Consider the following 17,500-nt stretch of genomic DNA (forward strand, 5'->3'; position numbering starts at 1 on the left):
TACTACTACTACTACTACTACTACTACTACTACTACTACTACTACTACTACTACTACTACTACAGATATTAACAGCAGAGACGTACTGCAAAATCNTGGATGGATGATGGATGGATGATAGATGGATGGATGATGGATGGATGGAGGGATGGATGATGATGGATGATAGATGGAGGGATGATGGATGGATGGTTGGATGTTGGGGGGGTCTGAGGCTGATGTTTTAAAGCTCGTGTTCTGCTGTTAAAAATTCATCGGTGGCTCCGCATCAGTAAAAATTTCGGAGTGAGGGAGATAAACGAGCAGCGAGGGACACAAAAACACAACAACCGTGATTTTAAAAAACTCTGATTTGAAAAAGAGGTTTGATTTGTGTGAGCGTCCCGACAGCATCGGCTACAACTTCACCAAAAACACACACAACACGACGGTCCTTCAAAACCGCAGACGGCTCGGTTAAAGGGTCAGTCCACTGATTAACTGCAGAGTACTACTACTACTACTACTACTACTACTACTACTACAGATATTAACAGCAGAGACGTACTGCAAAATCTGACAAGTTGACTTTACTTAAAATAATCTTGGAAACTGACTGCCTCTGAAAATTGGGTAAATAAAACTATTAATATTAATTTATGTTCACTTTCTGTCTAATTAAGTTTACTTGAAATGTATCCGTATTTACTGAATTTTGTGAGGTTGTTTCAGCTAAAAAATGACAAGTGAAATCATCTCGTTCATTAAAAGTGTTAAAAACATCCGTTAACAAAGTCAGCCTGACTTAACCTGATCATAACAAAGACAATTTTGCAAATAATAAAGTTTGGAGATCTGCAAATGTTTGTCAACATCTTTATGAAAATGCAAACATGACCAACTAGTTTGCAAATGGCAGAATGCAGCACGATAAACACAGTAAACCTGCTTTACTGAAGATACGAACAATAAACACAGTAAACACAGTAAACCTGCTTTACTGAAGATACGAACAATAAACACAATAAACACAGTAAACACAGTAAACACAGTAAACCTGCTTTACTGAAGATGCTTAATCTGAATTCATGTTCTCTTTGTTTCGTTCTTACGGTTCATTAATATGATATATTTTTGTTATTTTTGTTTTGTCATTTTATCATCTGGGTCATGTGATGGCCTCCTGGTTTAAATAAAGGTGTGGCCATAATGTTAAATATCATAAAAACAAAAATGAGTCCATGATATCAACCTTTCACTGTAAAGCTTAGTTCCATTATGGACTGTTTCAAACTCTGCACTTCCTGTTCAAGTCCAAAGTAAAAGCTCACCGTCACCACTAAAACACGTGTTGAGGGATTTTCACGGGATCGTAGTAAAGTTGAATGGAAATTCCCGGAGACGAAATCAGTCCAGGAAAAACACACCCTGTCTATTAATAGGTCCTCCTGTAGGACGTCCACAGGAATCAGCTGCATGAGGGAGACATTACAGACCCCCGCCACACCGAGGAGGGCTAACCAGCGTGTGTTTACACACACACACACACACACACACACACACACACACACACACACACACACACACACAGAACCACAAATACACCCCTATTATATAGTCATTAAAGTATAATGATGGAGAGGCTCTTAGCTATAAAACCTGTGCTAAAGTATGCTCCCTCTCTCTATAACACACACACACACACGCGCGCACACACACACACACACACACACACACACACTCTGTGGTAAACTCGGTTGCCAAAGCCTGCAGCAAAACTCATAAAGCTCTCCTCGAGTCTCCGTCGATGTCTCTCTCTCTCCTCCGCTTTGCAGTTTACAACAATGGAAGCTGCACAGGAGCCAACAGGAGCCGCCATTGTTTGATTCCAGCTGTGTGTGTGTGTGTGTGTGTGTGTGTGTGTGTGTGTGTGTGTGTGTGTGTGTGTGTGTGTGTGTGTGTGTGAGGGCAGAGGCTCGTGCTGACCGCGCAGCAGCAAAAAGAGAAACACATGTACTGAGTGTGAGTGTGTGAAAAGAGGACAGTGACTGCACACTCTTAGAAATAAAGGTGCTAACTGGGTCTGTCAGTTGATTAATTTATTTGAATCAGGATTCATTTGTGAATTTAAACACTTTATCGTAATTAAAAGCATTTTTTTAAATGGTTATTTTGCAAAGAAAAACAGTTTTGAAGTCCGTATTGACAATCTGAAGCGATTTTTTTTTTTACCAGATTGTGTTGATTAGGAGTCAAATGCCAGTAAAAACACTGTGGGACTACCATCATGTCTGTAAAGGAGACACTCATCACAGGAACCCACAGAACCACCTTCATTCAGATATCTGGAGGTCAGAGGTCAAGGGACCTCATAACTTTCTTCAATTGCCAAAATTCAGCCTACCTCTGGAGCATTTTTAACCCCCCTTCCTGAGAAGCAAGCATGACCTGGCTGATTCGGCAGGGTTCCTCGGGTCTTCTAGTTTCAGATGAAACCAGTATCATCACTGCAGCTCTAAAACTCAGCCCGGTACACAGTCTTAGACCCTAACCACATCCTGATCACCGTGTTAACGCTGACAGCCCCAGTGCTAACTGTGGCTAATATAGGGTTACATGGCTTGTTCCTGTAGGAGGACCCTTTTTTGTTCCCTGCAGAACCTGTTATTGAGGTTCCAGCTGGAAAACCGTTTGAGGGTTTTAACTAGAATACAACATAAAGCTTAAAACCCAAAACCACCTGTGAAACCAAAAACCTCCTATAGAGAACCCTTCTATGTTTTGTTGGTTCCACCCAGAACCCTCTCTGGAAACCCACCCAGGAGCTTCGACTGAGAACCCATTTATATAGAACCCACCCGGTAGGTTCTACCAAAAAGCCTTTCATATACCAAGGGTTTCATTTAGAGCCCACCCAGCAGGTTCTACTGATTTATTTTCTGAGGGTTTCGTCTAGAACACCCCAAGGGTTTTCTACTGAAAACCTTTTCATATTTCACAGGTTTAATCAAGAACCCACCCAGGGGGTCCCAAAATAGTAACTGACTACATTACCCATAGTTCTCTCTCCCAATAACCATGGGCTTAGTTCTAACTGGACTCTTGATCTTTCAAGGAACCCTTAAACAACCCTTTCTTCAGAAGCAGATGGCTCAGCCAATCAGGATGAACGAATGGCGTGTGAAGTGTGTGTGTGTGCGTGTGCGTGTGTGTGTGTGTGTGTTGTTATGACAAGGACAACTGGAAGGCGAGCGAGGAGTCGAGCTCTCAGCATGCAGCCTCTCTGCAGCCTCAGCTCAGCAAACACAACATTACCTCGCTACTGACGGCGCCGCGCTGGACACCGGAGGACGGGAAATAACGCAGAGTGTAAACAAAGTCCCACCGAGACAGATGTTGTGTGAGAGAGAGTGTGAAAGAACAAGTGAGTGTGAAATAAAGAGAGAGAGAGAGAGAGAAAGAGAGAGAGAGAAAGGAGGCACAGAGATACTGAGAGAACGAGCCATGCACACACACACACACGCACACACAACGGCAAAAACACACTGTATATTCTCTATATACATATGTGTGTGCGCGTGTATATTTGCACAACCCCTGCCTGGAACAATAACAGTGTGTGTGTGTGTGTGTGTGTGTGTGTGTGTGTGTGTGTGTGTGTGTGTGTGTGTGTTATCTGTGTCTCAGCGTGTGGCTCGTTTTCCGCAGACTCTCAGCTTCAGCTCTGACTAATGCTGCAGCTCCACCAGAATTACTCACTATCATCACACACACACACACACACACACACACACACACACACACACAGAGTAAATCCTCAGCAGCAGAAAATGTTCTTCTACATTTTTTACTCTCGGCTCTCTATCAGCATGTGTTCACACACCTCTGTCTCTGCTGTACCCAACAAATACTATTTCATGTCTTAAGAACAAACTGTGGTTCAAACTGCTTCATTCAGTGTTTTTACCAGTTTAAATTAGCTGGTTTGTTTGTTTTGGAGAGGAAAAGACCTCCATGGATAATTTAACTCCGGGGAAAAAAACCTCTAAAACATCTGAATCTTAAGTTATCAGAGAAAACAAAGTAAGCACGCATCAGCATGAGCTTTGCTAGCAGCCTGTGGTGCCAAACAGGATTTGAGAAACACTGATTTTTAACTTGAAACATCTTTATTCAGTGTTTTTACCAGTTTAGATGAGCTGGTCTGTTTGTTTTGGAAAGGAAGAGACCTCTGTGGATAATTCGGCTTCTGTTAAAAACCTCCTGAATGGTTGGATCTTCAGATATCAGAGAAAAAAAGTGAGCATGCATCAGCAGAAGCTTGGCTAGCAGCCCGATGGGCCAAACAGCATTGGAGAAACACTGATTTTTAAATTGTAATTGCTTTTTTTTAGTGTTTTTACCAGTTTTAATCACCTAGTCTGTTTGTTTTACAGAGGATGAGACCTCTGTGGATAATTCGGCTCCTTGTAAAAACCTCTATAACGTCTCACTCTTAAGTTATCAGAGAAACAAAACTGAGCAAACGGTGGCAATCTGGCTACAAACCCGGCTGTGCCAAACAGCATAGGAAAAACACTTATTTTTAGCGTAAAATTGCTTTATTCAGTGTTTTGCTAGTTTAAATCAGCTGGTCCATTTGTTTTGGAGAGGAAGAGACCTCTACAGATAATTCGGCTCCCAGTAAAAACCCGAATGATGAACACTACAGAAATTGTAACCAGGAGAATCTGACTGCAATGACAGCATTGCGCCGTCTGTAATTGTTTTGATTGAGCAGAAAACTAAATGTTGCACATTTAAAATGATTAAACTGTTGCTGATAAATTAACAATTCTTTTTGGCTCATCTGCAAAGATTTAATAAGTTTAACAATCCTGTAACACTTACTGTATCTCAAAATGTTAACATAGAGACCCTTGTCTTGATGCTGAGATTTGTCAGCAGCTTTCTGCTCTGCAGGACGAACTGACAACTTACAGAGAGTGACAGGACGTCACAGAGCGGAGAAAAAGACAAAACTGCACACTCAGCACGAAATGTGGTGTACTTCAGTCTGAGCGGTGGAGTCAGACGCATGAGACAGAATAAAAATTACAGCAAAGAGAGCTCTGACGAAGGAGCTGCGGGCCAAATCACAACGCTGTTAAATCCATTGTGACACGGCTACAATGGACGACTAAACGGGACAATTAAGCACACTTCACCCAAAGTTTAGTTCCCATCATTCCTTATGAGATACAAATAAAAAGAACTTTAACTACTATTCAATTTAGCCCTCCTCACAATGACAGACTCCCCGTCGTCATCAGGGGGATGCGACGGGCGGAGTGCATCCTTAAAGCATCGTTCCTCCCCCTCGCCCTCGCTCGTCCCTGGGTCAGCAATTATCCCCTTTTTCTTTGATGATGAGTGAATAAAACATTAGCTATCTTTATCCGGCTAACGAGCTATAGTGCAGACACAAACCATTAAATCTTAAACACATTGCTCAGGGATAATGAGAGACATGATATAGAGGCGCTTTTTTTTTTAAGTGGAGGAGATGCTGTTGCCTGAAGAGGACACGCAGGTAAACAGGACGGTGTGCTTTCTCTTCAGGCGTCCATGTGGAGCAGCTGTGCTCCTGTGATGAGGCGTACAAGGAGGGCAGTTTACCACAGTTCATCATGAGAGGCTGCTCTTGGCCATACTCTTGAATGCCTGCACACTCACAACAAAAATTTGCACAAGCACACTGAAAACGTGTACAAACAACAAAAACGTGCACATACACACCGAAAATGTGCACATACACACTGAAAATGTGCACACACACACTGAAAACCTGAACATACACGCTGGAAATGTGTAAATACACAGAGATTATGGTGAACACAACATGTCTTGTTGGACTTGTCCGCGCTGGAGCGCGCTGTTGGACATGTCCGTGCTGGAGCGCGCTGTTGGATGCTGTTGGACATGTCCGTGCTGGAGCGCGCTGTTGGACATATAATATCATAATGAAAAGATGATGTTATTATCATAATTTAAATTGAGCTTACATTTAAGACATTATTTCCTTGTTAGTGATCCTTTTAGTTTATCCTGAAATGTGCTGTAATGTGAAAAGACAAAACTTCAGGTAAATTGAAGCACATTGTGCTGATAATAGTCCAACCTCTCCTGACTGCAGGACTCTGACTTCAACTTCTGTCAAACTTCTGTGCTATTAATCATTTTACTCAGGAATTAAAAACTTTTGAGTCGGCCTACTTCTCCTATAGCTGCCAACAGCCTGCCGACATTCACAGTTAGAGAAAGGCTGAAAATAAGCTCATGTGCTTGTGGCCCGGGCCCCCAAAACATTACATCTGACATTTTCAGTCCGTATGTGTGCAGTTTTTGCTGTGTTGGTGCACATTTGACAATCCTAGAAACATCCTAAAATTCATTTTTGTTGCATGTGTGCAGTCATTTAAGTGTTTCGGCCCAAACAGCCTCTCACAGTCCATCTTCACACACTAGTTCCCACATTGTCTTGTTACAAAGCTGGTTGAAAATGTCTTCAGTCTCCCTTTTTAAAACACAGCTGTACAGTCTGATCCAGCTCTGACAGAGTTATTGCTCGTGTATTATTACACCAAGAGATCAACAAATTGCCTTAACAGGCCGATCTATAATAATCACAGCGTGCCGCGTCTAAATATAATCTGCTACTGTAGCCTCACACACCAAACATGGCTCGGCTCACGAAGCCTGGAAAACCAATGAAACTCTGCTTCCTCCTTTGGGTGACAACCAAGCATGCTGGAGGATAGCGGCCCGTCCAAAACCTGCAGCTGCTAGGCAACAAAAGGACACATCACAACAACATCAGGATGCTTTCTCTGCAGACGCTAAACGGATCCACTTTTACCCTTTTTGGAGGCTTAAACCACAAAATTAGCTCCTTTTTTCTTGCTTTTCTCGTGTAGGTTATGGAGTCAAACGGAGGCAGTTTGGCAGTAATTATGTGAGCTAAGGTCAAATGGAAATTACACCCTGAAATCCAACACTGACATGAAGGCATCAGCGTGGCTAACAGCGGAGGATCCTCCGACATGGACAGCAGGGAGCGTTTTCTCAGCTCTCACTGAGAAACACCACATTATGAATGGATTCATGGGAGCATATAATTTGGGACGTATGAATCAAAAAGCCTCGCCTGCTGTATGTTTAATTACATAGCAACATGGCCACCACCGTCCCGGTGCCAGTAAACCGATCGCGGCATGCTAAGCTTACAGCTCGGGTGACTCATATGTTCTGTGTGTGTGTGTTTTTATCTTTGGGTTGCCTCCTCCCTCCTGCGCTCTTAATACCAGTTTTCCACTGCTGCGCTGCCAGCTAACAGCTCCAGAGCTGCAGGGGCTTCTCGCTGAGCCGCCGCTCTTTTTTATAAACGCGGGACGGCAGAGAGGCAGACGACAAACAACAGGAGTTTTATTATAAGAGGAGAGAATCAGAAATCAGAGATTTAAAAAGGGTTTGCAAAGTCAAGAGAGAACTGACACGACGATGGTTTCAAGCTGGTCAAATAAAGTGATTCTGAGATATGTTTTTTGTATTTTTAGTCTCCATAAGGTGTCAGTATGCATAAAACAGCATCAAAATAGAGACACTAATGTCCTAAAATCCTACAAATGTCCTAAAATCCAAGAAATGTTCTAAAACCCTGGGAATGTCCTCAAATCCTTGAAACATCCATAAATAAAAAAAAATGTCCTGAAATAAGAGAAACATCCTAAAATCCTAGAAATGCCCCAAAATTCACAATATGTCCTAACATCTGAGAAATGTTCTAAAAATCACAGAAATGTCCAAAAATCTGAGAAAAGTCCTGAAATCCTACAAATGTCCTGTAAGCCTAGAAACATCGTATAGTCTAAGAAATGCCCTAAAATCTGCGAAATGTCCTAAAATCTACGAATGGTCCTAACAACCTAGAAATCAGAGAGATGTCCTGAAGTCCTAGAAATAGGCTGTAATCCTAGAGACGTGTTGGGCTGCTGTTTTTTTGCAAAAGCAGGGTGAGTCTCTCTGCTATGAGGAGATAGAGGGGAAATAATTGTTGCTCTTGTAGCAGAAAAAGAAACGCTTGTGTTGCAGCTAATCTGCAGCGTCTGAGGAGAGATGGAGAGCCTGCTGATGTGGAAGAGAAAGGAAGAACGAGAGTGATAAAACAGAAAGGACGGAGGAGGGGAGGGACGGAGACGAGTGAAACTTAACAGGACGCCAGGAGGACAGGGAGGGTGAGGGAGACAGTGGACAGAAGAGAGAGAGGAGGAGACGATAATGAATTGAGAGGAGAGGAGAGGAGTCAGTGGGGAGGAGAGGAGAAAGTTAGTTTTCCCACCAAAATGCCCCCGAGGGGAACGGCCCTTTACAACAGCAAGCTACTGTCTCCATTCATCAGGAGGGGAGCGCCTCAAACAGCCCGTCAATGTGCTCTGACAACCACACACACACACACACACACACACACACACACACACACACACACACACACACACACACACACACAGACACACAGACACACACACAGACACACACACACACACACACACACACAGTGGCTTTCTCTCTGTGCACACACTCTTTCCCACAAATATGCCTCCATGTTTGTGTGTTCAGAAGTTTATTCTTTCTCTCTCTCTCTCTCTCTCTCTCTCTCTCTTTCTTTTTCTTCAAACCACAAATTCATCAGATTCGTACGATTCAAACATATCACAGAGCACCAAGAGACCAACAAGCCAGAAAAAGGAAAAAATAGCTGCTATTAGACACAGAACATCAGTGTATGTGAGCGACTCGCTGCTGTTTCTCCAGCAAGAACTGCGCCACAAAAAATGTTCTTCCTCACTCAAACATCGCTGCGTTTTCTGCCAGGATAGCGACACCAAAAAGGTTGTTCTCATCGAAATGTTGCTGCCTTTCCTTTTGGGAAAGAGCCATAAAAAAGGAGCTGTTTGTGCAAAAACATCACTGGGTTTAAGGTCGCGATAGTGCCTCAAAAAGTGGTTGTTAAGTACCAAAATATCAATGTTTCCTGCCTGATTGATTGATTTTTTAACCGAAACATCACTGTATGTCCTGCCACGATAATGCTCCAAAAAGCGGTTGTTTTTGTACACAGACATTGCTGCATTTCCTGCCAGGATAGCATCATATAACAGGAGCTGTTTTGTGCAAAAAAAACATCGCTGCGCTAACTGTCACGATAGCGGTTGTTCAGTAAAAAGATGTCGATGAGTTTCCTGCCGGGATAGACCACAAAAAGCGGCAGATTTTTACTGAAGCATTGACGTTTTTCCTCCCAGGAAAGTGCTGCAAAAAGGAGCTGCTTTGTGCAGAAATATTGCTGCGTTAACAGACACGGTACAACCACAAGAAGATGTTATTTTGTACCAAGACACATAGCTGGTTTCCTGCTGAGATAGTGCCATAAAAACAGCTGTTTTTTTTTTTTTTTTTTTAGAGAGAGAAATCGCAGCAACAAACAATACAACAGGTTGTTTTTTTAGCGAGTCATCGTTTTGTTTCCTGCAGCTTTTAAAGAGACAGATTTGGGTTTTTTACTTGCAGCACGTCGCTGCGTTTCCCGCCACAGCTCCTGCTGTGACCAGTGTTTTACCGAATAAACTGTTCGTTATTCAGGCTGCTGCTTTGGGGCGAGTTTACATGGAGAGAGATGCAGGGGTGGGGGGGGGGGGGGGGGGGGGGGGTGAGGAGAGTAATTAGCTGTGAGTATCTCTCTTTTTAATCTGCATACAAATACACAATCAAAATATTCACAAAGGAATATGCAACATATGCTTGTAGGCACACACGCAAAAACAAAGAAATATCCACAGTGTTTGTTCTCACACACACACACACACACACACACACACACACACACACTGAACCCCTCGTCTCTGCTCTCTCTTTCCGAGAACCAAAGAACAAAAGAGTTTTCAGCGACGTCAGTTATTTCCTGGAATGAAATATGGGAAAAGAGAAATGAAGGGGGCGAGCTCGCCTGCCAGCCGGCCCATCAGCCAATCAGCTAATTAGGCTGGTAATTGTGGTAATGAGGCTACGGAGAGTACTCATCTGTTGGCCACAAACCCCTTCCGTGTGGCCACTTCCATTAATAACAGTCGGCGATGGAAGCGCCGCCGCAGGCTCGCTGGGTCCCTGCAGCACCTGCATACAGATGCTGCAGCCGCAAAGGTCCCGCCTCCTGAGCGCCGGTCGATGCGGTGAATTATCACTGCGCTGCTGTCGCTCTGCCCCCGGAGAGCTCTCGGCCACAAACATCAACAGCAGTTTCCTCTCCAGCTCGGCAAGTTTTTGGTATTTGGAGCACAGCTTCCAAACCTTTTTTAAAATTTATTCCAAGTGTGAACTGATTCACTAAAAAAAACCCCAAAAAAACAAGCAGCATCACGTCCCCTCAGAGAGGAAAACGCTCCAGACAGCAAATTAGAAATCTCATCTCGATCAAAGAGAATAAAAAATCATCCAACTGAACCACAATGTGACCGTTCACACTCCACCACGATGGGCCGGAGAGGACGGAGCACTCCTGTTTTTATGCATTTAAACACTACGTCACTTTTCCACGACCGCAGTACTAGCTTCCCACCAGGTCTTCTCCACGATGCAGACTATAACCTGGAGCTCTTTAAATACAGATACAGATACACATCACGTCTACGCTGCATGCAAAGCACCAATCTTTTTGTCACGAATACGCATCGGTCTGATGACTTTTTGTTTGAATATGGTGGATGTAAAAAGAGAAGTGGATACAGTGTTGGAGGCGGGGATGCAATCATTCCTATAAAAGTTGCTCAGTGGTGCATGAAACAAACAAATCTCTTTTTCCATTGTATAAAACGACCCGTTTGATGGGTGCTTCTGCCTCGTCGTCGGGGCCCAAAGAGGAGGTGCAGCGCAGACTCCCACCAGCTGAGCGCTCTGCTAACATGAATGTTGATAAAACGATCTAATCACAAAGCTCATCTAGACTTTTAAAAAGTTATCGGACTGAATCAATCAAATTTTGATAGTATGGTGAGTCAAAAAGTGTATTTGGGCTGCAGGACATCGAGCGACAGATATAATTCCAGTGTCTGGTCGCTACGAAAATTGGCTCATAAACCCGGCGCACGACCTCGGGGTCTGTCTCATTTCAAAATTCTACCTCTTCATACTTTGCTTTGTGAAATATAAATCCATTTTATGTCTTTGTCAATAAATTTTTTTATAAGTAGTTTTACAAAAATCAGAATAAGTAACTTTATGTGGCGGGTCGCCACAACTACGGGGCCGTTTACACGGCAACGGTTCTTGCATGAAACAGGAAACTTTTGTGCAGTTTGGCCTTTCGTTCACATGACAACGGCATTTTGGGGGCCTGACAACACAAACTTTTGAAACTGGGTTTAAGAGTGTAATCTTTTGAAAACATCACCCCTACTGTTGTCGTGGAAACTGCGGATGATATTTCTCCACAGATGGAGGAGAGAAATGCAATCAAGACTCAGATCGGAGGTAAAAAAGCTCGATCAGGACATTATTACTAATATTTGATTTGAAAACTGTGATCACAGATAATTTGTAGCTGTAAGAGAATATATTTCCTGTCCGCTCCTCCTCTGAGCTTGACGTACTGCCCACCCGGCTGAGGATCCACAGCTCGACGCCGTGTGAATGGGTAATCGCCGGCGTATTCAGCGATGGGGCCTGGACCGCTGTGCAAAAGGTGAATGGGTAGGCGGGCTGTCACGGAGCTGGAGACCTCAAACGCGGGCCGATTTTCATAAGAAAAGGCCATTAGTATGAGAGCAACGCCGAGCACAAAAATTGATTTGGCCTTTCGCTCCGCAACCTTGAGCACCAACCTTCCGGATACCGGAGGGGGGGGACTCACATCTGAAGGGACGGGGAAGGACAGCGGGGGAAAGTGTTGAAATTTGTAATGGAGGAAGGAGCAGCGGGGAAATTAGAAACGGAGGGGACGTAAACAAACTCTGTGAAGTTGCAGATATCGAGCCGACGGTGCAAAGTGAGAAGGAGGCGTCGAGTCTCTCACAAGGACAGACTGTGTGCATCCCATCATCTGTGACCTTTCATTTACAAGAAAGCACATTCTCCCAAAAAAGGTGACGGTGCCGCTCTGAGGTCACGATATGCTCCTCTGTTCACGCCTCCCTTCATCTGTGTGAAAAGCACCTCCAGCCTGTCCTCTGTCTCTCCTCCTCCTCCTCCTCCTCCTCCTCTCTCCTCATTGTTCCTTCCCTAACACTTCTCTGCCCACGCTGTCAGCTCCTATCGGCTCTAATAGGAGGCCCCCGGCTTACAGTGTGACAGACATAATCAGGTTTGGAAGAGCAGCAAATGGAGAACTGGGAGGAGAGACAGAGGAGGAGGAGGAGGAGAAGGTGAAGATGGTGATGGAGGAGTGAGAGGAAGACGAGCAGCGGGATCAAAAATAAAGAAAGACGGAGGAAGACGAGGAGCATGATTTTAGAAGGAGGAAATGAGATGAAGAGGAGCAGCAGTCAATAAAGCAGAGACAACAGATGAGTGCCAAAACTGACAGAACGGACATTAACCCTTTAAAATGCTGCATTAACCCTTTAAAAACAGACGTGGGATCCTCGTTTGCATCGTCCTGGTTAAATAAGAACAATAACAGCTGCAACATTTGTTGTTTTTGCAGCAAAAAGAGAGAAGGCTTCTGTCATGACCTGACGTTAGCTTTGCTTACGTGCCATAAACAAAATAAACAAACTAACCTCCGCAACCATGTTTCATTTCCATCTCCATAACCCTCACAGCTGACCCCACAGGGAGTGTGTCAACTGTCACAAGAAATACACGTCATATCCCTTTAAATTCCCCGACAGAACTCACACGGAGCCTGTTGGGTGTCAGCACGTTGATTTAGCCCCAATCAGCCGAGACCCTGCAACTAAACCGGCTCAAAAACTCAACAAAAACATTGGCGAGAAACTTAAGAGGAACTCCCGCTGAGACTGAAATCCTCCGTTTGGGCCGAAAACCTGCAGCTGCAGAGACTTGAATGTGCAGTCCTGCGACACCTGGACCCGTGTGCAGGTTTAACTCGTGCACCGTGAGAATATTTTCATGCTGCTTGTCAGCGTGATTGATGTGATCTGATGTGATCTGACAGAAAGGGGTGAGGGAGGAGCGGGTGTAGAGGGAGAGAAAGCAGTTAAAAGCTAAAGATGGAGGCGGGAGGGAGATACAGAGAGGGTTTTAAAGGTGAAGAGAAGGATGGAGGGATGAGAGCAGAAGAAAGCGGGGTGAGCAGCAGGAGGAGCGATGACTGGTTGGAGATGGAGATGATGCAAGGACGATGAAGGAAGATGAAGGACGGAGCGAGACGGGGGAGGGATGACGGGACAGGGTTCATACACATTTTCAACAATAAATCTCCAGGACTTTTCCAGGATTTTAGGGCAAAATTTAATGACAACATATTCTCTGAAACAGTCATATAATAGCTTTTTTTAATGATTTATAATTAAAAGATATAAGGACATCAGGACAGGATTAGAACTGAATATATAAATATAACTTAGGGACGGTATTGGCGGCTGTATTTTGTATTTATTTTACTGCTGATTTTTAAAGCAAACACGTCCTCCAAACCTGCGAGCCCGCATGTTTTCTTGAAAGAACTAAGCCATTTAATGGCCATAACAGCCATAAATAACAATAATATCAATAACAATAACAATTTGAAGACTTTTTAAAGAAAATGCATTGACATTTTTTCTCTTAACATTTTTGGAAATCTTTTTTTTTCCATTAAAAAAATTTGTGATCTTTAAAAAAATCACTAAAAATTACACCAGATGGTCCCTGAAGACATCATGTGTTATTATACAGGTTTTTGAAAAAAAATTGAGGGTATATTTTGTTTTTGAAATATTTCCAGTCCTGGAAATTGCTATTGCATTTTCTGTGACTTTTCCAGGTATTTCAGGACCGTATAAACCCTGAAGAGAGGAGAGGAAGGACGGAGAGATAACATTTAGATGTAAAGTAAATGTAGACAGAGCGGAACAATAAAAACGGTGTGAAGAAAAAGAGATGGAGAAGGATTTGTTCCAGTTAGAGGTGAAGTTGGAGAGTTCGGTGAGAGGAGAAGAGGAGGAGGGAGGATGGAGAGGAGGAGGAGAGAGGATGGACAGAGAGGAGAAGCAGCAGGAGGAGGAGGACAGGGAGTGAGAGGAGAGGGAGGTAATGCAACTAAAGCCTCCCATTCAGATACGAGGCTACATATATTACAGAAAATTGGCCATTGTGGAAAATGTGGTGCAATTAAAAAAGGGCATATTGCTGCGAATGGCTTCAGACGTGCGTCGCCCCGGGGCAGCTGCTGAGCGATGGCACGCGTTTGCATCATCCCAGAGACATATTTTTTAGGGAAATGGCTCCTTTCTGATTGTTCTTGGAGTTCATCTGGAGTCACTGAGGCTGAAGAAACTGTAGCCCGACCCCGACGACCCCGCCGCTCGCCCGCCGCCCGCTGACTGGCTCTTTGTTTGCACGAGTTTGCGAATGTGTCATAACCTCAGAGTGACAGTGGAGTCACGCAGCGGCTTAAAGCCCCAGTGTGCAACATTCAGGGGGATATTTTGGCAGAGATGGAATATAATAAAGTGTATATTCAGCTGAAAGTAAGAATGGTCGTGTTTCCGTGACCACATTAAGGCGTTTAAATCTACTTATGGAGCAGATCTCGTGTACAGAGATCGCCATGATGCACGACACCTGAGTGTCAGAAAAAACGTTTTTTTTAACATGAAACTTTATTCAGTGTTTTTACTGGTTTAAATGTTCATGACAATAAGCGTAACACGTAGACTTCACTAACATAAAGTAGAAAGCTAGTGTGCAGGAAAATGTTAATGTGTTGCACGGCAACAGGGCACTTCCAAAAAAAAACATTAAATAAATGAACAAATTTAATCTATTGTTGCTGATTACTGTTAACTAATAAACGCCGCTGGTAGAACTGTTGCATAAAAGCAATATAAAACACCGGAGGTCGTGCCGTTTGACGGTGATTATGTCCGTCATTCGGCCTGTGGCATCGTGATTGCGGCCGAATCACAGCCGTGATGATACACAGGACAACAGCGCTCCCTCGTGAGTCATATTGCTTAAATAATTGTGATTATGGAGCAAAACTGTGTTTCTAAGCAGCATTAACCTTCTTATTTCCCAAAAGGTCGATTTGGGTCGTCTCGTCCGTTACGGGACGTTTAGTTCTTGCACGAATCGACAAACGTTTGTTGACGTTTGGCCTTTCGTTCACCTTTTCAAACCGGGTTCCTCTAAAAACGCTGCCACTTCAGTCGCCGTGTAAACTGTTAACGTACAGATCCTGTGAGAACGGAGACGCCACGACCACACTTCGTGTAGGTGCCTGGTCTTCTTCTGTGGTGTCGTGCCACCTATTGACCTGGCATGCACACTACAGCGTTTTTGGCTATGTTTTGTGGATCCGTGTACACGAGGATCGTCTCACAATGTTATCATATGAACGCATGTTTTTTAAAAAACACAGAGCTAAGACTCGTCAGATTTAGTCGGGCCGTTCTCGTCCAAACGTGGCATTGAAGAGGTGAAACAGGAAGTTAAACTTCTATCTACTATCTTTCAGTAATTAAGATTTAAAAACTTTGCTTAAACCAAACAACATCAAACAAGTTCAATCGCAGCTCACAGCGACACGCTGACGGACAGCAGCAGCCGGCGGATCGATTATTTTCACGTTTGATCAAATTATTAACGACCAATTAATCGATCGTCGATTAATCGTCATCATCCTGAGTCCAAACAACAAGAGAAACTACTTTTTTTGCAGAAAAGACGGAAAACACGGCGTCAGATGAACTCTGAGCGAACAAAATGGCGATGGCTGGACTCACCTTGACGATATCTCCCAGGTAAACATCCTCCATCCTGTTTGGCACCGTCATCTGGAAGATCCGCCCCACGACCGCCGAGGAGTCCGGGAAGGCGGTGGGTGCGGCCGTGTTCTGCTGAGACGCCACGGTCTCTCCCGTCTCCGCGGCGTCCATCGGCCGCAGACCCTCCGTCACTTCCTGAAAGTCCTGAAGCAGCGAGGTGTGCATGGAGGCCTCCAGGTCGCCCCTCTCCCCGCCTCCTTCCATGAACACCATCTCCCCCAGCACGTCGATCTCCACGTCTGCGCGCAGCGGCGGCGGGAACCAGCACGCCACGGCCAGCAGCAGGCCCAGCAGCCAGGCTCTAGTCCTGGGGAGTCTCACATCGAGGCCCCTGCCGGCCCCGAGGCGTCCCAAACTTACTGTCATTCTGTCGCTTTTGTCGTCAGTGATGCAGAAACAAAAATAAAAAGGAGGATGTCCAAGCGGGAGGGGGGGACTCAGGGGGGAGCATGCACCCCCGACAGATCCGGCAAATCCCTCCTTTCAAATCTCCCTCCCTCCCTCTCTGTCTCCGCCCACTCCTGCTCGCCCGGCACCGGCCAACAATCTTCCCTCCTTCTTGTGTTCCTCCTCCTCCTCCTCCTCCTCTGCTTTTGTCCTTCTTTCCCCTCCCTCGGCTTTATTCCTCCTCTTCCCCTCGGCCCTTTGTGCTCCTCCTCAGAGGTTTAGTCCCATTGTGCCGAACGCCTCCGAGACCTGTGAGGAGAGAGAGAGAGACAAGGTTAGCAGAGCGGGGGAGACATCGAGAGACATCCACTCCTGCAGAGGAGGAGTGCCTCCTCCTGAGAGCGCCTCCTCCTCAGAGCACCTCCTCCTCAGAGCAGCACCTCCTCCTCAGAGCACATTGCACTGAATCAAAAGTCAATCCTCTTGATAAGTTCAGCCCCTTAAACAGATTCGTGCCGTGCAAATCTCATTGTCGATAGAAATCCATGTGTGTGTGTGTGTGTGTGTGTGTGTGTGTGTGTGTGTGTGTGTGGTGTGTGTTTGTAATAATACTATCAATGCTGCAGAGTAATCTGATTAGTTCGTACAACAATTCTGGCTCTCGCTTTCACCCTCGCCCTCTCACAAGCTCTCTCATTCAGCGGCTTCAGGATGAAATGAGGGAGCAGAGCGACAGACAGAGACAGACAGAGACAGACAGAGCGACAGACAGAGACAGACAGAGCGACAGACAGAGACAGAGACAGACAGACAGAGACAGACAGAGCGCAGACAGAGACAGAGAGACAGACAGACAGAGACAGACAGAGCGACAGAGACAGACAGAGACAGACAGAGACAGACAGAGACAGACAGAGCGACAGACAGAGACAGACAGAGACAGAGACAGACAGAGACAGACAGAGACAGACAGAGACAGACAGAGACAGACAGAGACAGACAGAGCGACAGACAGAGACAGACAGAGCGACAGACAGAGACAGAGACAGACAGACAGAGAGAGACAGACAGAGACAGACAGAGCGACAGACAGAGACAGACAGAGACAGACA

The 17,500-nt window shown here is 44.9% G+C and overlaps 1 protein-coding gene across 1 annotated transcript in view; it reads right to left on the reverse strand.

Annotated features, from left to right (window-relative positions):
• Positions 1–16,692, reverse strand: part of dag1 (dystroglycan 1) — a 33,959-nt gene extending 17,267 nt beyond the window's left edge. Inside the window, exon 1 of the mRNA XM_042510924.1 lies at positions 15,960–16,692. Coding sequence (XP_042366858.1) covers positions 15,960–16,367 — 408 coding nt within the window. The 5' untranslated portion in view covers positions 16,368–16,692. The remainder of the gene's footprint in view (positions 1–15,959) is intronic.
• Between the last annotated feature and the right edge of the window lie 808 nt (positions 16,693–17,500).

Source organism: Plectropomus leopardus, chromosome 2 (assembly GCF_008729295.1).
Source record: "Plectropomus leopardus isolate mb chromosome 2, YSFRI_Pleo_2.0, whole genome shotgun sequence".
NCBI lineage: Eukaryota > Metazoa > Chordata > Actinopteri > Perciformes > Serranidae > Plectropomus > Plectropomus leopardus.